Here is a 27,351-nt window from a genome sequence, read left to right on the forward strand (position 1 = left end):
AAGTGATTCGGTGCCGCCGGAGGTTTTCATATGGATGTCTGCATCTACGTGAGCATCTGCATTTGCACTTCCCTCTTAAATAAGATGCGGAAATGCGATTCCAACGTCATTCCGCAGCCTTCGTCAGTCAGAGGAGATAATAAACGCCAGAGTATTGAACAATTCGGGAAATCACTCTTTCTCTGACGATCTTCCGTAGTGTAAAATGCAGCTTCCTGGTAACCCACAATAAACCAGTTTTTCCTTTCTTACCGCGCACGTTCGCAATTATTCAGGCAGTGTGAAGTCACACACGCATGAGACGGGTCTCTAACCCTTCTGCTGTTTTTGAAAGCCAAGGTAAATTGTAGAAAGTTGTTGCGATCTTAAATACGCTTGATACTATAGAATAAAGGTGCTTGTATGCCAGGTGGTATTTGGAGCCATTCGCATATTCTCAGGTTTGTGTAAAAGAACACTAGCACGCATACATAAACACGGGCAGCAACGAGAGACGTACAAATGACAGTAGATTCTGAACTTTTAATTTCGCGGCCACTCAAAAATGGTGAAGGCAGCCATCAGAGTATGCGAATAAATGGTTCATCCCTCAGGCAGGCCGCCCTCGTGGTTAACCTCCCAGTCTCTTTTTCTTGCTCGGTCTCGGAAGGTTATGCAAAACAGAGGCACTGAAACTACAATGTTCACAGCTCCAAAGACGCGGTAAAAGCTGTCGTAGGACCCCAGAGTGTCACGGAAGAAACCTGCGATTGGAAAACGAAACAAAGAATGCTAGTGTTACGCGAAGGCATTATTCCGTCTGCATGAAATAAGGGGGAGATTTCGTAAGGCATATGTTAATCCTGCTTAAACTACGCTTACTTCGTAACGTCTTACTACATGAACATTTATGGCGTTTAAACGTCTTTCTGGCTGTGGTTATTTACAAGTACTGCTGCTCAGTGATAGCGTGCACAGCACAAATAAGAATTCCTTGATAGTCGTTTTGATTACGCAACAGGGAATGTGTCGTGGCACCTTTGCCTCTGCTTGGAAAGTTATACAGAAAAAGGCGCTCGAAATAGGTGGCCGGTAGGGTATTTTATACCTGTAGTCAAAGCCTTTACTAGGTAAACGTACTGGTTGAGCAAAACGCACCTGATACTTAAATTGTAGCGAGTGCAGTCATTCAGCTAATGTAAAATGGAGGAAAAATAGTTCTTCCAGGACTCTACCATGGGTGTAAGAAGAGACGCTGTTCTTATTCTTACCGCTTTCACCATCCTTTGCTCCGACGATGACAAATATTTTAGGTATCCCTTCTACCCAGGTTTTCTTCGGTCAATGCAAACATTACCACACTTTAAACCGGTTGTGTAATACATTGTTGCTAACTTTCTTTGCGTACTGTGAAAAAGTATGACGAGTAGAATGGTCTAAAAGGATTAAACCTAATATGCGACATCTTTGCGGAGAAGGGTATCCTAATGAACTGGTTGGTACATTGTACCTCTAAGAAAAACAACGCAGACGACGGGTGCAAGCGAGGAAACAGCACCTACGCTGTATTTTCGTGCTTAGTCCCGTCGCCTGCGCCGTTTTTTTGCGTTTGGAGGATACACTTAAAAGAAGTTCTTCGATGCATGTATATATGGGCACCGAAAGATGGTAAAAGTACGTGCATAGGAAACAAATCAATCCGGCCTGGACCACTCCTACTACGTCGGTAGTGTTTGTTCAGAGTAAGGAAAATCAGCAAAAATACAGCACCGAAGATTTTATTTTTCTGTAGTATTTGTTTGGAGCGAGGTCAACATCTTAAGGTCACTGACAAAAATAGTTAAGGCCACCCAGTAGGTGTATGAATTAAAAGTATGGTGTGAGTTTCGCTCTTCAATTTCGGGAATGCCTAGTGATAAAACTAGCTCGGCAATCCCGGCTTCGCTTACTTGAGTGGCGTAGGACTAAGGGGCTGCTTTGTGTGACAATAAATGAAGCCGTCGTTCATACAGCGTCTCTAGAGATTCTGGTTTTTATTGGCTTGAATGATAGAAGTGGTTGTTGCCACCGTTTTACTGGAAGTAGGCCTAAAGTGTTACAGCATCGGCTAAAGGTTAGGCGCCATCAGCCCCAATTTTGTTCAAATTATAACGGTGATTAGGACCCTCGCCACAGACAAATTTTTTAATGGACGTCAAGGTTCTCCGGCTGCCACGCCATCGTTATACAGCGTAGACAACACGCCAGGTTAGCATAAAGGTGTTGGTAAAACTGGCGCAGGTACAGCGCAAGCAGGTGCCACCGCTCGGTGGGTTCTGGCGAGACCGACAATGATGCAGCGTTGTCTTCTACAGAGCTGCAGAGGAAGAAGTTCCAAGATATTTGCTACGAGCAAAAAATTGGAGTGCCCCAAAGCTCCCTCTGACACTTAGCTTTCGCTACCGCAAAGGAAATTTTCTCGGACGCTGTTTTGAGTCTGCAATACCTGATGTGCGGAAAAAACCGTATAGTGAAAATAGCACTGCTGATAATGCTGGTGGTGCCCTTCTACACGCCTTATGCAGGAGGATTTCCTATTGGTAGAAATTTATAATTGTCACGAGCCGATGGCGGTCTCACAATTTTAGATTTATGACTTCACATCGGTTTTCTATAGTTATTAGATACACTACAAAACTGCAGATTATTCTGTGGGCAAGCGCCAGGTCACTAGTAAGGAAATGAAAAAGTCGATACCGCGTTATATTTAGATGTAACCCGGGACGATGTGTTAAACTTGGATAACTAGTCAAAAACTTTAGCGAAAAACTTTTCTTTGTTCAGCTCAAGCCAAATTACAAAAGAATTTTGAAACCGGCATCTTTCGCACCCAATACTGTTCCATCTTCCAGTCACGACGGACATCTTCTGTCGCGTCTTGGCGATTTACCTATCACGCACTCTTCAGGCACATAATATGCCTCCACACTAGAGCCTTGAGACAAGGGCTTAGCAGAGGGGGGGGGGGGGGGGCGGGGGGGGATGCGGAGAGGGGCGTGCTTCGGTGTTACAACAGTGCCCGAAATTTTTAGGGCTGCAATTTTTCTTTCCCTTTCGTTCAGTCTTCCTTTCACCAATTATATTTAATCACATGTACAGATGAAAATGAGGGTGCTGATTCACTAATGCGAAAAATGGCTATGAGCACAGGCTCTCTTTTATTGTTGTTATTTCGACGATATATAAGACCCCCCGAAAAATATATCTGGCTACGCCACTGCCTTGTGAATCATGTACCAAGTTGCTTTTTGAGCGCTGTCTTTACGTCTTCTGTATTCTAGAACAATAATGTCTCTTCTTAAACTAAAAGACTATCTGATTGCTCTCCTGGTACATAAGGAGTTTGTAATAGCTTCCCGTTCTCGAAAACAATCTTTCAAACGCCCGGGGCAAATAGTGGCTCTGTCTCTCAGGGCGCATCTTTAATTACACTCTTTGATAAGACACACTGCAACACAGACGCAAGTATGTTGAAGCGAAAATTGGGAACTATCTTCTCCATTCACTCATATGGTCAAAAAAGGTAGGTCAAGCTTTCAGAGAATTTTTTCGCGTCATACGATTTGTAAAATATCAGCAAAAAAAAGAGTAAAAAAAGGTGTTAAATAATATAGCTTTGCAATGTCTTTTACACGAGTGTCATCACTGGTTTTATGGGTACCCGAATCATATTTTTAGCGAGTTACCACAATGTTATGGACGATGTACTTTATTCCTGACGGGCAGTATGTAGGTATGTTTGCGGTATTGCGATTTCAATTACATACTAGAGATAAAGCTGTATCGTTCTGAAAATATCATTCTGCTTAGAACTGAGTGTTTACCGTATTGCAATCGAAAATGAATGCATGCTTTGTTTTTCTTGAAGACGCTTTTACTATTATCGTCAACGTGCTCAGTGTATTTCTTTTAAATGTGGGCTTGTACTTAGCGTAAACACGGATTATGCCTTTATGATATTTTTTAACGAATCCATTACAACAAATAGGCTAAGAAGCCAGAAACCAACGAAACTAATACCTGACATTAAAAATGGTCAATGAAACAATTTTAACTCAATTTCAAGGGACAAGAAGAGAGATGAGTGGGACAGGTAACAAACGTGCGTAAGGACATATTAGTAGAAATAAAAAAAAGAAATGTGTGTGGGCAGGGCACGCATTGTAAAGGCAAGATAACCGTGTGTCATTAAAGGTAACAGAGTGGATACCTAAAGAAGGCAAGCGTGGCAGAGGGCGGCAGAAAGTTAGATGGGCAGATGAGATAAGGAATTTTGCGGGGACAAATTGGTCGCAGGTAGCACATGAACAGAATAATTGGAGATTCATGGGAGAGGCCTTTGCCCTGCAGTGGGCGTATATAGACTGACGATGATGATGACGAGCACGAATTCAATTTTACGGACTGGGAGGTGCGGACGAGCATCCTCTATTTACGCAACTGCGACACCTGCTCTTTTACCAGCCGCGATAGTGCTCTCTGACACGCAAAAGCTCCAACTCACAATTGTCGCGTAAATACCAGCTCTACGAAATGATCTGACGCGTCTCACGCATGTAGGTACTGGCACAAACTATTTTCGCGCACAGCCATCGACAGTCGAAAGCACGAAGACAGTATAAAGCAATTAAAAAGTGACTAACTCGTGTATGCCCGCTCGGGCCTGTTTTACAGTGAGTGCGATGGAAGGATTAGTGCGAGTGGCCGTTGAGAATTGATCTAATATGTGAAAAACTGTATTCAGAACCGACAGAACGTCTAGGAAATAATTTTATGTGGGCTGGTTCAGTGTGCTCTTGAGGCAGTTATTTTATTAAATGACTCGACAATACCGAAGACCAACAAACAAAACGTAAGAATACACGTTCTCTCCAAGCGAGAACAAAGGCTCCAGCGAAGAACCATAAACCAAATTATTGTTCATCTTTCTGGGGACGTATATATGCATGGGGGTTTCTGCGGACCTCTAAATTATAGTTTGATTAACAACAGCGCATGCCGAACCCCAACACCCACCACCGTTTCTGGGTGCAAGCTAAGAAATTCTGTATTCCAAATTATGTCACCAGGATGTCGCGTACATGGAGCCAAATTTATGGTGAAGGGGACAAAGCGAAACGCAGTCTGTTGAAATTCTGGCGCGCGCGCAAATGTCCTCACGTTACCTGCGATACCGCCCACTCCTCACGCCATAGATTGAGAGCGTAAAATCTAACGTGAAACTTTTCCATTGTAAGAAACAGCAAGAAGGGGGAAATGCAGCAACCAGCCGGCATGAATTCTCCAGAAATTCAAGCCTACCAATTCTTGAAACGCGCCAAAACCAAGTACCCAGCGGCCGCCGCGATCCTTGAAAGCCTCTTGTTGCGATGCGAGAAAACACTTCCTCCAGTCCTTCCCTGCTAATGCAACATGTACGGCGTCAGGGCAACAAATACGACTGAAAGGCTACTGGTCACAGCGGCATCAATAAAGACTTCGTCCAGCTTTGCCACCCGTTCACCCGATGCCAACCGCCCTTTTAACAGTGGCACGCCTCGATAGATAGGAGATATCAATCCCCTTACCCTCTCACCTTTTTCCACGTACACGAAGATAAACACTTCTCTTTTTGTGAAAAGGGCCGCTTAAAGTGAAACTCACAAAAACATAATTGTTTCCTTTTAACAATCAAAATTATCATACGCAACATACAGCATTAACAAAAAGAAGCCGCATATATGAGATAGATGCGCGGACCACTGCAGCTCACTGTACCGCTCACCATTGCACTGCAATTATGTGTGGACATAAATTTACATAGATACAGCTTTTATCCTCCAAAATCGAGAAACGCCCAGACAACGCATAGCGAAGAAGACTATCATTAAAAACTTCGAAGTATCATTTCGCTACATACTTTCTGCCGTATTGATATATGTTCGTAAAATTATTGGTGCGTTTAACTAATAAATGGCATGCACGTGAGGTTCAGCCCTCTTTATACTTATAACTTCAGGGCGACCTTGTACTGTGCTAGAAATACGTAAGCATCAAAAAAGATATTTTCGATATAACCGAACCGAAAACGTAAGCACTTTCAGGTTTATTGTGCTCAGCGATGCTAAATTAAGCAATCATGTGGCCTGCTTCATCCCGCATTTTCGGTAGCGACACCTGTTCCTTCAAAGGCCAAAGAACGTTTCTATTACACCCAAAGCTGCCCAATATGTGACATTTCTCCTGTGCAGCCTCCTACCCTCAGCGTGGGATTACACGTACCACGCGCTGGCACAATTGGAGTCAGTCACGTGATTTGCATCGGTGGCATGTTCTTCCTTTCTTTTTCACGTGCGTCGAACACCGTTGGTTTTCCCAAGCGGCGTTATATATATATATATATATATATATATATATATATATATATATATATATATATATATATATATATATATTGTAAACGAGAAGACTAACTGGTAATGAACGAAAGTGCATTAGCGTTTCGGCTTGGGGCAAGCCTTCGTATATTTGTGTGTGTGTGTGTAAAGAGACGTCGCTCGCTGACAGGAAAGGGAAAACCGACGCATTTTGTTTGGCGAATGCGCAGCCAAGCGAAACCAGCCTCAGCGATGATAATGATCACGTACAGGTGAAGAAGATGAAGCATTTACAGAAAAAGACTACAGGTGATGATTACACATAAGATTGAAATAAGTGAAAGACTGATCGATTTTATTGATTGTAGGGCTAAACGCGCCGATGCAACGCACGCGATGAGACGCGCCGTACTAGAGGGCTCCGGAATAATTTTTACCACCTAGAGGACCAATCTTCATCTCATGGGTCAATCATGTTCTCAAGTATTTCTTCTGGATCCTCGAAAAATTTCTTACTTCTTTAGACGTTTCTTACGAAAAAGGGCCTTAGTTTGTGTATTTGACTCTTCCTCAAGTTTAACTCAGTCAGACAGAGCGCTGTCGGAGATTTTCACATTCAGGATCCACCTTGACGTGCAGAAACGCCTGTTTCTTCTTTTTGAGAAGCAGAGTACCGTACTCTTTTGCGTTTGAATATGTGAACCTTCAGTCGTCTACTTCTTCACAGACGCCCTCACGCATCTTGCATGAGAGAGTCGCATTTGGTGAGACCGGCTCAGAGCTTCTATGTGTTCTATTCCCTCCATACCTAGTGAATCCACACCACTAAGAGACGCCTTCCCTGGATAGCGCCCTGAGAAGGAATGCAATAGGGCACACTCGTATTTTGACAGACTGCCCAATTGTTTAAGGAGGACCATTGTGGCAAGGCAGCTTTGAAAAAAAAAAAATAAACAGGCGATTTCAATACACCCTGAGTGCGTGGACCGAAGTGGATAATGCATGAGGTTCCAGGGTCGAACTAATCGGCTAAGTTTGCATTGCCGAGGCCATGACAATGGTTGACCTCGACGGGCGTGCATGTAGAGATGTCTGATACCATCGGTTAATAGTTTTTTAGGATTAATTGGGTGAATCTTTATGAACCCGCCGAATGATTAGGTGCAATTATAAAAATATAGGAAAGAAACACTGAGAAAAAGGTCACAACCTTTGTTCTTCAACGTGGTTACCACCACATGCTCCAGATATGGTTGAAGACATGTCTTGGCCACGCAGCCTTCTGAGGGCGCTGTTTATTTTGGTATATTTAAAATTTACTTTGTAACTTCTTCGAGCTCCACACTTCTGGACCTGTGCTCTTTTTGCCCTACGTGCCTGAGAGGGTTTTTTGAGGGTAAAATAGTTGCATGCTAATGGAGGCCCGGATTAGAGCAAAAATGGTTTTGGTCAGTACAGCAAATAAGGTGCCACACTGTCTTAAGGAAAGATAGCGTCACCATTGAAAGAAATTATGCAAAATTACTCATAAAAAGTTTTTGCTTACCTAAAATGATGGGGTTCCCAAGTGATGCGGGGATTAGTGCGAGGCCTACGATACCGTAGAACAATGGCAGTCGTTCTAGACCCAGGTAGTTTGTGATGAGAACAGACCGCATGCAGGTCACGTATCCCAAACACGCACCGAACAATGCGTTCAGAGTTGCAAAGCACGCAAAAGTTTGATTGAAAGTCATTCCGAATAGTGTTAGCGATGACCCGAACAGCCCCGCTGCTGCAAATAGGCAATGACCGAAGGGAACCTTGTCTGAGAAAACTGGCACAACAAGTCGGCCAACCAGTTCGCCAGCGGCACCGTACGTCTGGAGGTAGTTGGCGTCCTCCAGGAGAGCTCCTTTGTCGCGTCCATAGTCTACGACCGTTGTGGCGTGAATCATGAGAGTCCAATCGACGGTGAAGTATAAAATGAGGAGGACATATAATTCTCCAATAGACAGCATTTTTGTAACGCTTTTCCAGGAAACAGCAACAATATGAGCGGCTGGTTTAGACTGGAAAGCTGAGGATAACGGGAGAGCTGGCGGAATCTGTGGGATTGAGGGTTTTGCAATCGCGTTGACCCTCTGTGCCTGCTTGTTTTCTTCTGAGCCGCTTGGTCGGTGCACCTTCCCATTGATATGCGAGCAAAACTTCAAGGGTCGAGGTTGTCTAATAAGCATCATGAGCGGTGCGGCTTGCATTGCAAGGGCTCCACATAAGAGCAGTGCCCCCTGTAGACCATAACGACCCACAAGGAGAGGCATGATGTGCGGGGCGGCAAGTCCTGAAGCCGCCTGGGCTGCAAACTTTACTCCCGTAGCAGTAGCCTTGTACTTGTCGAAGTAAAGCAGTGTGTAGAAGCTGAGGCACGTCAAAGTGGCACCATACCCCGCACCTGATACAAAGAAAATATACACACAGAAATTTGTTTCATAGAAAATTCACGGGTAATTTATACAAAGCTTAGTTTTCGCGATAAACCTCAAACAACTGTTGGTACTTCAATTTGTGGTTTACGCTTATGAAAGGTATTGTAACTAGGCTAACTTTGTCTGCTGAACTCAGATGCATATTATTTATATAACTAAAGTTTGGTATTTAACCCAACACATTTGCGTTTGGCGAAGATGCACTTTTTTACTGCAATGGTTCAATAACATTGTCATTTTAGACTCAATCCGCAACATATTTCCAACTCACAAGCTGCCTGCGTGCGCGCCTTGTGTTGTTAAATCTTTGTTCGCATGTTGTTAAATCTTTTATTCAAAAGGGAAGGCGAGTTGGGAGGAGAGGATTCATGGTTGAAGGGGGCTCGTATGAGTTCGTGGTCTGCGGGAGGCGGCATAAGTTTCTGACGGGACAATTTTTCAGCATTAAATGGTTCATTCACTGTGTAGGCCATCGCTATACAGGGTGTCCCAGCTATCATGCACCAAGATTTAAAAAAGAGCAATGGTGTTACTCGAAGAAAACCTAGTGCACAATGTTCGCAGTACTGTGGAGAAGCGGACAGTAATTATTTTGTTAATAATACTTAATCAATTGTAATTAATTACCTAATTTGAGAATAACTGCCCTAATCACTGAAGTGTCAATGAGGAACTTGTAGGTACCCACGAGGGGCTTCTAACTGCGGTATTTGCAGCGACGAACTAATTACCTGCTCATTTATTCTTACTCATAAAAAAAACCGCGAAATATGAAAAATACCACGTGACGGCGTTTCCGCGTGCATTCTGAAGCAGCGTCCCCAAATAAGCTGATTGAAAGCAACTGCTTGGCCTGTCACATGCCCGAAGAGACAGCACATCACCTTGATAATGGCATGCATGGAAGGAGCAGCAACAGCAAGATTCGCTGTGCGCGTGTGCAGAAAAGGCAGAAACTCGGTCGCGATTGCTTCTTTCTTTCTTTTGTTTATTTCATTCTGGCTAACTCACAGGCAGCCTGATTGAGGGCGTTGCTGTACGATGCGCGCGGAGGCACGGTCACGTGGTATCTTTCACATTTCGTGGGTGTTCGTTACCAGTCAGAATGAATGAGTACGCAATTACTTCGTCGCTGAAAATACCGCAATTAGATGCCCCTCGTGGGTACCTACCAGTGCCTCATTGACACTTTAGTGATTAGGATAGTACTTCTCGAGTTAGATAATTGATTACTATTCATTAGTTAGGTCTCATTAACAAAAAAATGCTGCCCGCTTCTCCACACTACTGCAAACATCATGCACTAGGGTTTCTTCGAGTTACGCCAATACTCTTTTTTTAATCGTGGTGCATGATAGCTGGGACACCCTGTATAACTCGCGCTAGACAGCTGAGTGGCGAACCGTATCATAAGGTTAGTGATGTGTTCATTTAATGTGAGGGGATCGATAGGGGGTGAGAGATCTGGTTTTGGGGAAGTTAAATTCCGGTATCGAGAGAATTTGGGGAATATCCAGACCAGGTGGTGCAAATCAGCCTTGACGGCTTGCTGACACTGTGGACATTGTGGGTTGATGGGGGGTAGTACCATTTGCAAATTGTTTCCGGTGAAAATGATGCATCTGTATAGAATTTGTTAATAAATATTTCTTGGGTTTTTGTAAGGAAAGGTCTGTTGAAAACGTGATCCCTCGGCGTAAGTTGCTTGAGTCGGAGTTTCTTTTCATGTTTGTGCCAGTGTATGCGGATAGCGGGGGGTACGCTGGTATTCTCGGTCGTGTCCAAGCATTCAGGAAGGTCTGAAGGCTGGGCGACCGCGGGGTCAGTGGGGGAGAAAAAAAAGCAAGCCTCCTGCGCAGCTTCTTGGGCTGCCTGATTCCCCAGTGCCGACAAATCATGGCCAGGGGTCAAGTCTATGCGGACTTAAAAGACATACAGTCGTAGGGCCATTGTTTGCCTGATAATTTGGTTTATGAAAGGGTGCGTTGAAAATAGTCGTCGAAGTTCTTGAAATGCTTCGTAGCAATCGGTTAACATCCTGATCTTTTTTGGTATGGTTTGATGGTGGTCGTAAATCAAGTAGTCAAGAGCATGGGTAATGGCGAGTAGTTCCGCTTCCGTGGGTGTGACAGTAATTTTGGAGTGTCGGGTTGCTATAACGGTTCGGTCATCTGGGGAAACCCAGGCAGTTCCAACATTTGGTGGTGTCAGGCTTGCATCAGTATAAATGTCGATTTCGTCTGGGTGTTTTGTGCTGAATAGCCCCTGACAACGTTTTCTGTCTACAAATGGCCGTTGTGCGAGTGAAGGGGTGAGTCGTTGTTGGTTCCGTCATGAGAGGTCGTTGCCATGGAGGAACGGGTATCGTGAAATCATGTAAGGGGATGCGATCTTGCCTATCCCAGGCCGTGAGTATGGCACCTTGATGGGTAAGTTTCCGCTTAAAGTTGTATTGGTCGGTTTGCTCTTGAATGATTTTTTCAATTGGTGGAAGGGCAGCCACAGATTGGAGGATAGAGATTTTTGTATGGCGTGGTAAGCCAGTGATTGTACGAAGAGCCGCATTGTGAAGGACATTAAGAGCGGGTCGTTGGGTACAATTCAATGTGCAAGATTGGGCTCCATATGTAAGAATACCGGCTGAGACGGCGCGGGCTAGTGTTTGCACTGCTTCTTGTTTTGCTCCTCCATGCTTATTAGATAGTCTTCATATGGCATGTTGAGTCGAATTCTACTTCTGTTTTAGTTGGCTCAGTCATACAGTCGGGCTAATTTTGTAACTGACGGGGATGCCTAGTAGGCAGATGTGGTGGAGTTTGGCGGTGATCGGTGTGGTGCCAACGATGATGTAAGGCAAGTCAGGCAAAGTCAGGAGCTGGGTTGCGGCCAAAAACTGGCAGACATTCTGTTTTATAAGGGCTAAGGAAAACCCGATATCCGGTAGGCTAGATTAAATGCATTCTACTGCATTTCGGAGGGCCGTAATGATAGTTCGTTTATTCGGGCAGTTCTTTGACTTGGCCGATATTGTGATATCGTCCACATAAATAGTAAATCTCGCCCTAGTCTCCCTTTGAATGTTCCGGGCGATCCTAGTCACGGCTAGATTAAAGAGTGTGCAGCCTTTAGGAACTCCTCTGTCGAGGTAGAAGGTACGAGGGTTCCAACCTGAGAATGTTCCTTGAAGCTTGATGGGGAGAGCTTCTAGGAAGTTTCGAACCCATGTCTTTGCTCGTTGGCTAGGAAAGGACTTAGCAAGTTCATGGAGGATGGCGCTCTGGATGACTCAGTCAAAGGAATTTCGGAGGCCCAGTGCGAGCACATAGTCCGGGAGTCTCGAACAGCTTGAGCGATTAATGACGCGTAGCAGCAGCTATAGGCTGTCGGTAGCGCCGAGATTCGGGGGGAAACCAGTTTGCGCTGGGTGAAGATATGGTTCGACATACTCCAGGTAGTGCACTATTCGATTGTTAATGAGTCGTTCGATTTGTTTGCATAGGACAGGTGTGAGGGAGATTGGCCGAAGATGGGAGAAATCATTAGGAGAGGTCTGTTTTTTGTTAGGTTTTGGTATGGGATAGATGAGGGATAGCTTGAGATGTGGAGGTAACTGCCCGGTTTCCCAGGAATCGTTGATTTGTGCCAAGAGTTTGTATCGTGCTGGTTTTGGAAGGATGTGGAGGTGGATCCATTGTATGCTGTATAAAGTTGAGCGATTGTGAAGGGGCTTTCAAGACTGGAGCATGGTTCCGGGATCGGGATTTCGGGTAGAGGGGGTGCGAGAGTTAGTGATACGTGTGGAAAGAAGCTTTTGAGCAGCAACTCTTCGGTATCCACGGGAGTCGTGCTGCTCAGCATGATAGTGCTAATTATTGCTGTCTTACTGCATTTTTTGTCCCCAAGGCTTCGGTAAAGTTTCCATAAAGAAACATAACCTGGTGTTTTCCCGAGGTTGTGACACAGACTTACCCAGTTGTCGCTTGATAGTTCTTTTTGGTATTGATAATGACCTTGTACTGATAGCGGTACTGATAGCGGTAGAGCTGAGTGAGGTACTCCATTCGCTTCCAAAGGTTGGCGAGGTGATTGTCAACGGTAGGGGAATCTTCATCGCATGTAATAGTTTCCAATGCAGTGGCAGAGAATTTCCGTACAATTTCAGCATTGCTGCAAGTGATGTAGGGGGTCGTATTAAACCAGACGATCTCGGAAGGAAGACCAATTAAGGTAGGTGCACTGTTTCTTGTTCTGCCCGCCCCGGATTCGTTTGCCGCGAAATGTGATGATAATAGGCAAGTGATCACTGCCCCACGTTGTAGAGCGGGGTACCCATGATTTAGTAAGACCTGGCGAGGCTCACGTAAGGTCTGGTGTGGTATCCTTTTGAGATGGATGGAGACCGATGCGGGTAGAGTAAATTGTATCATTGATTAGTTGAACATTTAGGATTTCAGTAAATTCAACGAGCTTTGTTCCGCGAGCCGAATTTGTTGAATATCCCCGTGCCGAATGATGTGCATTGAACTCACCCCCGACGAGAATGGGGGTATTTGGATTTGCATTGATAAGGTATTGAAGCCATGTGAAGGGGCCGGTGCCTGTAGAGGCAGAGTATGGTTCATAGTAGGCGGACACCAAGACTAACTATTTACCGTAAAGTGGCTGGGCGACAATGCCCACAACTTCATGCATCTTCGAGTTCGAGGCGGGAACCTGTAATTGTACACCCGGAATCGACGCATCGACCAATGTTGCTGTATACTCGGGGGTTGCTCTTTTTCGTGATATGAAGGGATTTACGAAAGTGTTGTAGACAGCAATTTTCGGGGTATACAAAGTTTCTTAAATGAGGAGGAAAGCTGGACTGAGTTGCTTTAATTTACTGGTCAGACTTGTTTTCGCTGAAGTGAAGGTTCGGCAGTTCCACTGTAGGGCTATGAGTGATGTGGGAGTCATGGTTTGGATCGAGGTTGAACTTGAACCATTGAAGGTTGAACCATTCTTATTATGATGCAGGAGCTCAATGTGTTTATATTATAAAATTACCCCCCTTAGAGAGTGAGGCACACTAAAACATTTTCCCCAAATTCTGGATTTTATCCAAGAGCTCTTGCGACATTGAACAAGTTTTTGTGGATACAGGTAACGAATAAACATTTTCTAACACTGTTTTACAATATTTTTCCATAACACCCATATAATAAGGAAAAACAAGAATTTCGTCAAATTATTGACTTTTACGGATATTTTATTGACTATTCAGCGCGTTGGTATAACGAAGTCGTTTTTTTTTGTAAATATTGCCCCCAGAATTGTCCAAAAACCGATTTCAGAATTTTTTTCTCCACAAGCATATAAAGAGGCGAGCGGGATTTGTTATATAGAACCCCATTTTCAAGTGGAACTTATTTTAAATTCCCCCCGTAGCATAGCGTTCGCCATCTGCTTGGGAACTTCTGAAAACACGCTATGAGCCCATGTTATCTATACCTATACAATAAAGTGCCCGACTGACTGACTGACTCACCGACTGATTCATCAACGCCCAGCCGAACCTTCTAGGCCTACAGCCTTGAAACTTCCGGAGTATATTTCCCTCATAGCTTAATGACTCACTAATGTGGGATGTTTCGTAGTTATGCCCCTAACATAGTATATTGCGGACATAGAGTTTTCTCAAATTCGTGACTATTTCTTTTACCACTCCAGATATCGAAGTGCTTTTTGCTGGCGTATTTACCAGCTAAAAATCTCCAAAAAGTAGTTTTACGATTTTGCCTTAGTCAACCCTAATAGCCAACATCTGCATTTCGGAACAAATCAAGTGGCTTTAAAGATTCCCCAATATGCGACTCACTGCTTGGTACAACAAATTAGTTTCTGCTGGTAAATGATACTCGTACAAATGCACAAAACCAATTTCAAAGATTTCGCCCTGCGGCTCCACCAGAAGGCCGAAAGGATTTTATTAGATTACACCTCTGATGGGCTGGAAAGGCCTAATAGGTCATGTCAGCACCCCGACGAACTGCTGTTTGTAGAAACTTTAAATTCAAGGAGCCATTTTCACTATTGTGTAGGAGGTCGATATGCTTTAATTCAAAAATAATTGTACTTCTGAGAGAGTGAGACACACTAAAATGTTTTCCGTATATTCCTTCTTTATCGGAGGTCTATTGAAATATCGATCGAGTATTTTTAAATGTAGGCAACCAATACAATGTACAAAATCTGATTAATGAGGTTTTGCCATACTACAAATTTAATAAGGAGAAGGAATATTTTAGGCAAAGTACCCATTTTTAATATATAATAATAACTACTCAATCCTTTGATATAACCAATTTGTTTTTGTTTATACATCGTGCCCACAAAATTGTCCCGAAACGAATTTCGAAATTTTCTCCCAACAAGCGTATAGAGATGCGAGCGGGAATTTTTATTTTGCACCCCTATCGAAGTAAATTCATTTCAATTTGCAAGTGTCACAGAGTGCTCAACATCTGTTAGGAATTTCTCGATCCAACGTCTCCGCGAGGAGCCCAGGTCATTTAATATGAAACTGTGATTGAAGGGTATCCTTTAAAGCTACAAGATATTAGTTCCCATAAGAGGAGTCCTTATGCTCGCATTTCCTTATGTCTTTTTTTCATCTGCTCGTTTTTTATAGGGACGTGTGCAGGACCCTTTCTAAGGAGCGGTCCGATGAGAGGGCCTATGGGAAGGGCCCGCTGTAAGGAGTTTTTGTAAAAATTGTTTGGCACATCGTTCCTACTTCGTGCCCTTGCCTTTTTTTCTGGGCACCGCTTCTCCGCACAAATCCTACAAATCTTAATGCTTCACTTGTTTTCAATATGCATGGTGGGAATTATTGAACAAATGTTCCGAAGCACCCCGTCACGTGATGTTTGTAAAGTGGTGTTGTCAATGTTACAGTCGCTGATTCTCACCGTAGACCCCTCCGATCGCGACGCTCAACCACACCAAGTCCGGACAGAAGGCGCCCCCCACCAGGCCAGTGCAAACCGCAGCGACTGAGAGCATCGTTAGGAAGAATAGCGAAAACTTGTGCTGTACAAGAACCATGCCGAAACCTGCAAAGAGATGATCATGAAAATAAAGCTTTGCTCCTGCTTCGTCCGCTTTGGGCGCAGCTTTTACAAAAGTTGGGCTGAGCTTTTTTACACATAGCAGGTAAACTCGAGCGTGTTCATCTTAAAGTTTCCATGTAATAATTAAACAAATGGTTACTATATTATCAATTCCCTTTTGTGAAAGAATCATGAGGCTGCGATACCGTGGCTGGTCGACATGGTTCGCCTCACTGGATGTCGGTTAGGCAACTTGAGTCTACTAGGGAGTCTTACTAATCGCACGTATTAGCTCGATGTCATACCTCAGGATAGCCAGTCAAGTCACCTGAACGCAATGATATTGGTCTGCCTGTGTCTCCTTAGTGAGGTTTTTTTTATGGCAACTAGGATGACCTGGATCGAAGGGACTGCTAAGCACAGTGGCCCAGGATCTATGGTTCTTCTACAGCCGTTTTCTAACGTTATTTCTTTGCACTGAATTAAAACAGGTGGCTTTATTCACTGCAACTGTGTTTCATTTTAGGCATTTCCTTGTGATAGTTGGCTTACGTTTCGGTACGTCTTTTGGGAAACTTATCCAGTGGCTGCCGAGACGTTTGAGCGCAATACGAGGCGCCGACTAGCGGGTTTCCGTGCTTTAGTCACTTCAAGCGCTACGTAACCGGATTTAGGCGCATATATGTAATACAGTATATATATTTAAACGCCGTTGGTCAGTGAGACTGCAAGATGGCATTAGTCTTAGGTCAGCATTTTATCCGGACTTTTAATGGTTCTAAGGCGGCGGATGTGTTGACTCGTGTTAAAAGAAGCTTTTTATAGTGAAAACATTTCGTGCTGAATAATCGATGCCCAGTAGCCTTGTGTTACTTTTTCAGTTGTTGAAGTACCGCTTGACTTCTTCAGCCACGTTCTGGTAAGAAGTAGGGGTCACTGATTCTGTCTCATTCGGGTTTTGGTACTCTAGATTAGGTTATGCTACGGTACTTTGTCTTGCAGCGGAAGGACGAGCTTGTTTAGTGGCCGGAACGCGGCACTGAACACATCAGAGCTGTGGCACCACCAAACGAGCGCAAGTGGCCCTTAAGGCGCGAGAAACAAAAGCCGCTGACTACGCCAGTTTATCAGTTTTTTTTTGTTTGGCCGGGCTTCGCCAAAAGGAAGGTGTGCGCCAAGTCACAGCGCTGTGCGCGGTTTTTCCTGCAAAATCTCGCAGTAGGAACCGTTGCCTTCGCATGCTACCTTCGCTCTCAAAGACCTTAGTCTCAACTGTGTGTATATCCGTGAAAATAGAAATTACCGTAAAAGGAAATAGAAACCTACCAACACCCCTACACGGTTGGTTTTCGTTCGCAACGAACCCAGCCAGTTAACACCGAAAGGCATTGGGACATACAGGCGGTATAGCGTGCCAAAATACAATATTCTAACACGATACATCCCAACTTCGCGGATCCCGCTTGTAATTATGTGCACCTACAGTCGCCGTTAGCAAACAGCCGGCAGACACTTCAAGGAATATTATGCAAATGTAATGCCTAATTTGAGGAAAGAGGGAAGTATTACTTCCTGAACATTTTAGGCTCTGCACTCCAGGCGCGTAGGCAGGATTTTTTTTCAGAGGGGGGGGGGGGGCGCTAAGGTTGTTCTCAAACACCCGCCCCCCTCCCGAAACTCCCCAATGAAAAAAAAAAGCGCGGTAGTTTACATGTTGTGTTCATTAAAAAGACTGCATTGTCCTAAAAATGATACTAGTTTTATCGCCAACTTCAAAGAAATAGTCGAGATATTAAATAGAACATATGAAGCCGTGGCGAATCCCCGCCCACTTTCTCGCGATTTCTCTATGACATCACAGGATCTCGTTGGTACGATTGGCGCCCAACGACCTAAGCCACTGCCAAGGAACATGTTTGCGCGGTTGTAGAGTAACGCGAAGTTAATACATTCATAACTACTTTTTAGTGCTGGCCTATATACTTCACTCCTGCCCACATTGCGTCACTGCAGCGCTAAATATGAGTTTTTGATATTTGTTGCATTGCTTCGGTTGAAAAACATCTGTGACTAGAAAGGGCGTGTGAGTTACCAAAGTTAGTTCTACCAAATTGAACGAGGCTGTATTTTGTCTTCATATGGCCTCTTTAGGGTCTCTCTCATGATATTGGTGTTGATTATGATGGTATTTGCGCCAGGTGAAGTTGTAAACTGGGAGAAAATCCGCAGACCGCGAGGTGGAAATCTGTTCCCGTGATAGGGGACGTATTCTGCACGCACGGGCACCTTGTGCAGGCATTGCATTAAATAGCCCTAGTTTCATGTGATTACTTGCTTTATTTTAGCGTGTGGAGTATGATGAGTGTGAGACCCGCAATAAAATGACGTGGACCGTAAGAATTAGTTTTTTATTTAGTTCTTCTTGTCCAAAATGTCCAATGTCTTCTTCTTGTACAAATCTCTTCTTGTCCAATGCTAAAGTAGGCAAGAATCAAGAATCAGGCTGGAGACAAGGCAGTTGGAAACAGTAGTCTGGGCTGTAGAAATAGCAGGGGGGACTTACTAGTTGAGTTTGCAGCAAGAAATAACCTACGCATAATGAATACTTTCTTCTGTAAACGGGAGAGTCGGAAGTGGACCTGGAGAAGCCCGAATGGGGATCATAAAAATGAAATAGACTTCATATTATGCGATAACCCTGGCGTCCAGCAGGATGTGAAAGGGCTCGGAAGGGTAAGGTGTAGTGACCACTGTATGGTAAGATCTCGAATTAGGCTACATTTGAGGAGGGACTGCAACAAGCTAGTACGAAAGAAGCCGATAAATGAGCTAACAGTAAGACGTAAAGCAGAAGAATTCGGGATCCCGCTGCAGAACCGATATTCAGCTCTTAACGATGAAGCAGCGCTTACGACACAGGAAGCTAGCGACAACCTTACACTCATTATCACGGAGTGTGCAGTAGAAGTCGGGGGCACTATGGCTAGACAGGATACTGGTAAACTTTCAGAGGAGACGAAAGATCTAATCAGGAAACGGCAAACCATGAGAATCTCCACCGCAGCGGACAGAATAGAACTAGCGGAGCTCTCCAAGCTAATCAATAAGCGTAAGACAGCTGACATACGGAAGTATAATATGGAGAGGATCGAATACGCTGTAAAGAACGAAGGTAGCCTTAAAGCAGTGAAGAGGCGCCTTGGCGCGGGGGAAAATCAGATGTATGCACTTAAAGATGAGCAAGGCAATGTCATCACAAATAAGGATAAAATAGTCACAGTGGCCGAGGAGCTCTATAGGGATCTGTACAGTAGGCGGGACATTCAGGATAATGCCGAACCAGAAAGTAGTTCAGAGGAGATAGACATCCCACCGGTAACGACCGAAGAAGTAAGGAAGGGTTTGGAAAAAATAAAAGGGGGCAAAGCACCTGGTGAAAATCAGATAACAGCAGACCTCTTGAAGGATGGCGGAGAAATTGTACATGAAAAACTGGCAAACCTGTATACGCCATGCCTAATGAACGCAAGTGTACCGGAATCTTGGAAGAACGCGAACATCATCCTAATGCATAAGAAAGGCGACATGAAGCACTTGAAAAATTACAGGCCGATCAGCTTACTGTCAGTCGTCTACAAGGTACTTACCAAGGTAATCGCTAACCGAATTTCTGCAACCTTAGATTTCATTCAACCTAAAGAACAAGCAGGGTTCCGTAAAGGTTATTCAACAATGGACCATATTCACACGATCAATCAGGTGATAGAGAAGTGCGCTGAATATAGTGTACCCCTATATATAGTCTTCATAGATTATGAGAAAGCATTTGACTCTGTCGAAACCCTAGTAGTCATTCAGGCATTACGGAACCCGGGGGCAGATGAGCATTATGTAAGAATACTAGAGGATATCTACAATGGGTCCACAGCCACCATCATCCTCCATAATGAGAGCAGTAAACTACCTATACGGAAGGGCGTCAGACAAGGAGGCACAATCTCTCCAATGTTATTCACAGCATGTTTACAAGAAGTATTCAGAACGTTGGATTGGGAACAGGTGGGAGTAAGGGTTAATGGAGAATACCTCAGTAACCTCAGATTTGCTGATGACGTTGCCTTACTAAGTAACTCGGGGGACGAATTGCAAAGCATGATTTCCGCACTGGACGAACAGAGTAGAACCGTGGGCCTGAAAATTAATATGCAGAAAACTAAACTAATGATCAATAACCTCGGGACAGCACAGCGGTTTGAGATAGGTGGCGAGGCAGTGGAAGTGGTAAGCGAATATATCTACTTAGGCCAAGTTGTGACTCCAGATCCCAACCATGAGGCAGAGTTAATTAGAAGGATAAGAATGGGGTGGGGTGCATATGGCAGACATTCTCAGATAATGAATAGCAGCCTACCAGTGTCGCTGAAGAAGAAAGTGTATGACAGCTGCATCTTACCGGCACTCAGCTACGGGGCAGAAACCTGGAGGCTCACTAAGAGGGTTCAAATGAAATTGAGAACAACTCAGCGGGCAATAGAGCAGAAGATGATAGGTGTAACGTTAAAGGACAAGAAGAGAGTGGAGTGTGTCAGGGAACAAACGTGTGTTAAGGACATATTAGTAGAAATTAAGAAGAAGAAATGGGCGTGGGCAGGGCATGTAATGCTAAGGCAAGATAACCGTGGCATGTTATGCTAAGGCAAGATGACCGTTGGTCATTAACCCTTAAATGCCCATAAGGTTTCTATTGAAGATAAATGAGTGAATTCTTCCAGAAACACTATTTATTATGCTGTGAACACAACTACAACCGAGAAAACCCCTGCAGTTGCAAGGAACAAAAAATACTGCTATGGGAATATTCTTCCCTGTGGGCGTTCAAGGGTGTCCTACTTTATAGGAAACTTCGCGAAGCCAGAGCCGCGCAGAGGCGAGCCTTGTATGTTGTGCAAGTTATCTTGGACCGATTGTGGCTTTTTGCTCTTGAACAATATCTGAACGGCACGTAGGGCGCTGCCGCCTGTGAGAAAAGGGGCGTGGCTTATGAAAGCACATCTTCATCATCCTAAGAATAAAGGCTTGGATCTTTTTATCTCCTGCATTGTGCAAGCCCTTCATGTTTTCTTGCTTCGGAAACAGGTTTCCTTGCTTCGCAAAAGGTTTACTTGCTCTACAAGACTTTTTACTCTATCAGAAAACAATACGTCAAAGAGTCAAAAATCAAGGGTGTACGTGTAATACGCGGTAGGCTTCAATAAAGCTCTTGGCTGTAAACAAAACTTCGGGATGATTTTTTTGTGCTGAAGGCAGTGTATGTACCAGCGGTCATAATTACATTCATGTTCTTCGAAACATGTCCCTGCTCGCATTCGCGTTTGACAAGCTGGCCATGTCTGCAATGCTATCAATTTCTGCATCTTTTGAATGGGTAGACACAGCTGATGCCTCATCAACGTGATCTTCCACTATCTGTGCACTGGTCTGCATCGTCAGGAAGGGAATAAAAAGGTTGTAAACCTCTTCTGCCCTTAGATGCCGAGCCATACAAAACAAAAAAGAGGGTAGCTTAAAAATATTGGAATGCGCTGAAAGCCCGTAGAGAAATATGTTCCCATGTGGTAGATTTGATCCAATCCTTACTCATAGTACATAAAAGCAAAAAGTGGGCTCAAAAACACGCTAGTACGCTGGAGAAGACTTCAAGTTATGATATCAATAGCATTTACTTACTTTGCCCGTAGTGGATTACTTAGTAATCCATATCTCGTAGCCCTTATGGTGCTCAATGTGCGCAAGTCAAGACTGACAGAAAAGAAAATTGCGGCATATGATCACAAGACTTGCAGCGGCAACTAGTGGAATGAAGATAAAAGAACGATTTTTTCCTGTCGTGGTAGGAAGGCATCACGCTAGATGGCGCCACAATACTGTGAGGGAATATGCAACCCAGCGGGCTAGAGAGGAATTTGAAGAAAGTGGGAATTAGCTTCCCTGCGGGCGTTTAGCTTCCCTGCGGGTAAGAAAGTTGATCCCTAGAAACGGCAAGCGTGGCAGGGGCGGCAGGGGGCGTGCATAAATGCTCTATAGCCTGTCTGAAGACGTGCACTATCCAGTAACGTTTCTGGGGACGCCATTCCCTTTAGGTGTAGGTACCACTCCTGGATAAGGTTGGGTGAGTCACTGCAAAGTTGACCATTCAATTGTGTATCGAGCTTTAAATTCAGCAAGATATAATAATAACGCAAGGACGGCGGTGTCTGGCCATACTCTGTGGTTAGGCATGTACTGTGCAAGTTGAGCAAAATATTGATGTGTTTTGAATTTTGCCGTGAGATCAGAGGAAGGAGTTATTATAATAAGGAACTACCATTTCGATTTCAAACTTTAATAAAAGGACACTTTTTAGCTGACTCGTGCGCTGCCATTGCTCAGCCGAGTACACAATAAAACAACATTTGCAGTGTATGAGCATGGTTGCCTCTGGAATGTATAGGGCGTACAGGAATTTTGTAGTTTTCGTTAGAGACTCGGGAAATGGAAATTATGTTGGGAAGCTCCATGAGCCACCAGAGAACGGAGCATTGCGCAGTTGTACAGAGCCAGCAGCACCTTCGCACGTGGTGCGATGCTTTTGTTTCCCGTAGTCCACCAAGAAAACATGCGTAATGGCATGGCCGCGCATACATAAATGCTACAGACTGCCGTTTTTCGGCGTGAAACAGACAGGAATGGCACATTTACAGTATTGCCTTGGTTGACAGCGACCGTGATGTTCACCTTTCAGGCTACGACATTATAGATTTGCTAAAAATTGCGAAGTTTTTTACAGTGATAATTTCTCGGTCATATTGGTTATTAAGCAATGCTGGCGGTTGGTCAAAATTACCTTCATTCGACGTTTTATAATGTATACGGAACAGTTGCGGATCCAGGCAAAAAGAATCCTATTAGCGCGCACCCGTATGGGAGGGGTGGGGGGGGGGGGGCAGCGGAGGTGTGCTGGTGCTTTTGATAGTGACTGTGGTCTGTGCACTGTTTGTTTAATTACGAAATTCTGTTGTCATGGCAGACCGATTGAGAATTGAAAGAACGATACGTCTACGCACACAGAACTTCGAAGGCTAGGAAGCGCTAACGGAAAATTCTATCACAAGGGCACGTACGTTTCTGCGCCACGATTACGAATGTCCTTCACTTGCGCACGCTGCATGATGATTTTAAAGTTGGGTGCAGCAGTGGATGCACGCGTTGGTATGAAACGCGGTGACACAAGTCTCGATAATGGGCACACCATGCTACAGAGGCTACATCACATGGAGTTGTGTCCCTGTAAATGCAAACTACTAAAACTGCAGCGAGAACTAATATATTTTTAACTCTTCATGTACCGATACTAATGCTGTCCCGATACACTCTGAGTATGCCCCTCCAAGAGTGTGCATAATAAAATATTTAGGCGTTTACACGAGTTGAATTTACGTTTTCGTTCATTGAAAGTCACCTATCCGCTTCACCGTGGGCACTTCTTTCAACGACCAATTCAAACGCAAATATTGCATTCGAAATAAAACGAGACACACATTTTTTATCTCACAGAAACAAAGGTGCTGTAACATCGTGTAAATTTTGGAAGTGCTCAATTCGTCTACACCGCACAGCTAAGGCACAGCAATCTCCATCGTCAAAAGACATCAGTGTTCATGCAAGGAAAAATCAATGGAAGAAAATGACTTACAATTTGGGGCCTGTTTTGTGTGTTTGCACTTGGAATATGAGCTTCTCAAAGGCATGGGCGTTTCTGTCCTTGCAGCATATTGCTGTTGCTGTGTCTCAATTAAGCCCCTGAATATACACTGCTCCGGGCAGCGGCCGCCCAGGTAAAAATCGGCCATAGACGCTATGGGGGCCTTTAGTTGTGGCCGAGGTTGAAGATGGCCATCCGTTCTTTGTTACTGTCGCGACTGCCGTTTGCCTTTGGCAGGGCTAGTGACCGCCGTGCCCTCACGTTTAGGATAAAGTCTCGAACTGGCTCGCTGAGTCGCAGCACGCCATTTTTGTTGAACCGCTGTTCTCCGATTTCCTAGGTTAGAGACAACTACCGCCGAACAAATCTGCTTAATCGCGGAGGTGAAAATGACTGCCGCAACGCCGCTTTCAGAAGGGGACACGCAGCGCGCACAATCTGAGACCACACCAACAACACCCTTGCGGGCTGGACAGAAACGTCAAAAAGGAAGAATGAATGGGGGGACGCGAAGAAGAGGGGCATAGTTTGCTTTGCGCCCTGCCCTCACTCACAAAGGCCCTTTGCCCACGCATGACATTCATACAGGTAAACCCCACATTTTGCCCAATACGCGGCCCCTGCATCTCATTCTACAATTACCTTGCAGGAGTATTGAATGTCTGCCCACGGCCGCTTGATCTCCCCCTTTTTAGAAGATGGAGCGGCCGTGGTCTGCCACCACCGCTTTTATGTTGTTCTGCTTAACATACAATAATCGTCTATTCCCTGCTAGCTCCCTTTAGGCCCTTCATCCTACCAGTCTTCACCCGTCAATAGCCGGTGGTCCCTCTTCTTTTCCGTCGCGAGAGGACCACTCCTTGCTTCCTCGTTCATACCGTGACGAGTCAATAACCTCTGCTGAAAACAACTCAGCCGGCCAATTATTGTTTGTGCGGCAGCATGTCACGCACAAAGGGACACAACGCTCCCGTGCGCTGAGCTTACCCGAAGGCGCGATCGGTTTTGGGGCTGCACCCCTCTGCAATTTTCCTGACTCAGGCGCTTCGTTTTGTGTAAGCAAGAATGCGTAGGGCAGGCATTTAGTCATGCATGTTTCTAATAGCGGCACTTGCGAAAGATATGCGCCTTTGTTCACAGGCGACGTACCAGGCAAAACAGGCGACACGGCGCCGGCCCGAAATTGTTTTTTTTTTGGGGGGGGGGAGGGGGGTGTGCAGGAGAGGAGGCTGCACAGCTTGGTCAGGCCCCTCTGGCTACGCACTGAGAAGGGGGTGCAATGAAAATTACGGGGGGGGGGGGGGGTTTGAATCCCCCAAACCCCCCCTCTGGCTACGCCACTGTGCACTCAATATCCCGGAGCATTGCCAGTGCGGTAGTCCAGTTCCCACACTCTTGGTTCCCTGGGTCGTATATTTCTATCCCAACTCAACAGTTGGCGCATTGGTTCCACTGTTCCACCAGGCAAACCGGAAACCAGGAGTAGTACTAAGCCTTTACGCCTGTCTCATATGGGTGCTCGGGCCGCAGCGCCGGCTTCCTTGCCTTGACTGCGGTGGGGTGGCCTTGCGTCCGCAAAATTTGCAAAGGCAGTAGTCGTTTGTTTGCCGTATTTTAACCGAAGGATTGCTAAGAAATGATGCCGTTTTTCCCTTTGCAGATTATAACACGAACACCTTCGTTATGTTTGTCCTGATGAAAGGTTCGTGCAGTGACGTATGAAGGGTTTCGTTTTCGAGAAGGGTGGGGCGGGGACCAATGAAAAACAGAAAGAACGTGGAAGAAAGGAAAACAATAAATCACACATCACAGAAATAAATACAAAACAGCAGAAGCAATCAAATGGAGGTTCAAACTACAAACAATGCGGTGCAGTTGGTGCATCACGTTGTGATACTCGAAATGCTCTCTTCGTGTTACTGCAGGACCATTCAATAGACTGTTCCGCGAAAGTGCGCCGGGATGAGACTACAATATTGTTACGGCAATTGACGGTACAAAAAGCTCATTGCTTCCAAAAACAGTTATGTGGCCGTTTTACATCGCCTTAGGTTGCGCAAGGGGCATGGGGGCAATATAACGCTGAAGCTACAAACATTAGGCAGCGGGTATTTCACTTTTGCTAGTTAAGTGTACCGGGCAACTGGCACCTAAGGACAGCGGCTGTGCCGAAGCGAGGCTCTCAAGTCTTATTGTGGGTAGTCCAATTAGCGACTGGTAGGTTCTTGGAGACACAGGCCCACAATGTGCGTTGCAGAGCGATTTATTATTCTGAGCATGTCTGGCCCCCTCTCACAAGTTCGCTCAAATACGTCATAACTACTGCCGCTAGAGCAAGAACAACCGACGTACATGCGACCGCGTATATGTACCCGTATTGGCATTCTTGCATTACTAGCACTTGCACTACTCGCCATCCCACTACTAGCCCTGCACAAGTTTTTTCGGGTAAATCCCCAGGTAGCCTTACCTATACATGCGCGCGAAATCATAGCCAGTAACTGTCTCCAGGCAAAGAATTAAAGGGAAGTCGTCAAGGGCATACAAATACAGCAACAGGAGTACATTTGTGCTATTTGTTTTTTTCCCTCTTCACGGTTAAAGAGGTATTCATTAGCACAATTGCTTCTACTGGAATGATATCTTGGCCACGACAGCTAGAGGCATGAAAAGCCGTCCAACGTGCGCTGTAAACTTTTTGAAGAATTCACATTATCCCAGTTGTTGTTCTATTCTCGCCATCTCCGCCTGTCGTGGTGCTTAGCAATTCCAAAATGAACAGGGTCATTTTTTCTGTGTCCTACAATTGAAAGCAAAGACCCTAAAATAAAGCAACACGTACCTACTAAAGACCCGGTAAAGAGAAAAGTGCTGTCCACCCGCGATGCTGTTTCGTGGTCGACGACGTAGTGATCCATGTAAAGCACATACATATATCCTTTACTCGAGCTAACGATGGTGGTAAGAAAAATAACGCAAGCCGCTACAACTGGTATCGCCCAACATCGGTCTTGCAGGTACTCAGGCTGCTGAAAGCTTGCGGTCTGTTTTCTCTCGTCTGGCATATTTGCGCTCACTGGCGGTAATCACTTGAAGGTGGGGATATTAACGTTGCTTTTGCTTCACATCTTGCTGCACTCGATGTTCAATTGATTCCATTGTCCTGGGGTTCAATGCAGTGAGGCAGCCGAATTAGAGCAAGTCAGAATACGAGTAACTTCAGTGATCTGCGGGATTTAAAATTCAGAGGCTTCTCGGCAGAGCTAACGCAAATAAATTTCGCCCCCGTATAAACACCTATCGTAGAAGTGGGGCCGAACATGTGCAAGCCCTACTGTCTGGATAAAACTCGTTCAGTTGTTGACGACGGCTGCTTAAACGACAAACCTGGAGCCAGATGGCAGCCATAAGCAACAAAAACGTTTGCCATCCACACGTGCCCCTGCAGCTGCACCTATTTCCGGTGGTATTCAGCAGCGGATCCTAGATTTTATGGGGAGCCAAGGACAGTGTAGGAGCGCACGAAGCGTACTCTAAGGTGATGAACGTGAATATGGGCCATTAAAGAGAGAAAATAGTGCAATTGAGATTTAAAATTGCATTCGTGCAAGCCATCCGCCTCGCAGAAACGCGGTCCCGAAGAAAAGCTAACTTAGAAGCACGGGCAAATTTTCTGT

General features: G+C 44.9%; 1 protein-coding gene across 1 annotated transcript; it reads right to left on the bottom strand.

The window, feature by feature from the left end:
* Nucleotides 1-539: 539 nt before the first annotated feature.
* On the bottom strand, nt 540-26,989 carry LOC144145454 (monocarboxylate transporter 12-like). Its single transcript, XM_077677076.1, has 4 exons — nt 26,517-26,989; nt 15,793-15,936; nt 7,921-8,808; nt 540-743 (listed from the first exon to the last, which is right to left on the bottom strand). Exons 1-4 carry the CDS (start codon nt 26,737-26,739, stop codon nt 583-585), a joined length of 1,416 nt encoding a protein of 471 aa, XP_077533202.1. The 5' UTR covers nt 26,740-26,989; the 3' UTR covers nt 540-582.
* Between the last annotated feature and the right edge of the window lie 362 nt (nt 26,990-27,351).

This window comes from Haemaphysalis longicornis, unplaced genomic scaffold (genome assembly GCF_048455015.1).
Source record: "Haemaphysalis longicornis isolate Haplotype H1 unplaced genomic scaffold, Haemaphysalis longicornis Haplotype H1 scaffold_7, whole genome shotgun sequence".
In the NCBI taxonomy this organism is placed as follows: Eukaryota; Metazoa; Arthropoda; class Arachnida; order Ixodida; family Ixodidae; genus Haemaphysalis; species Haemaphysalis longicornis.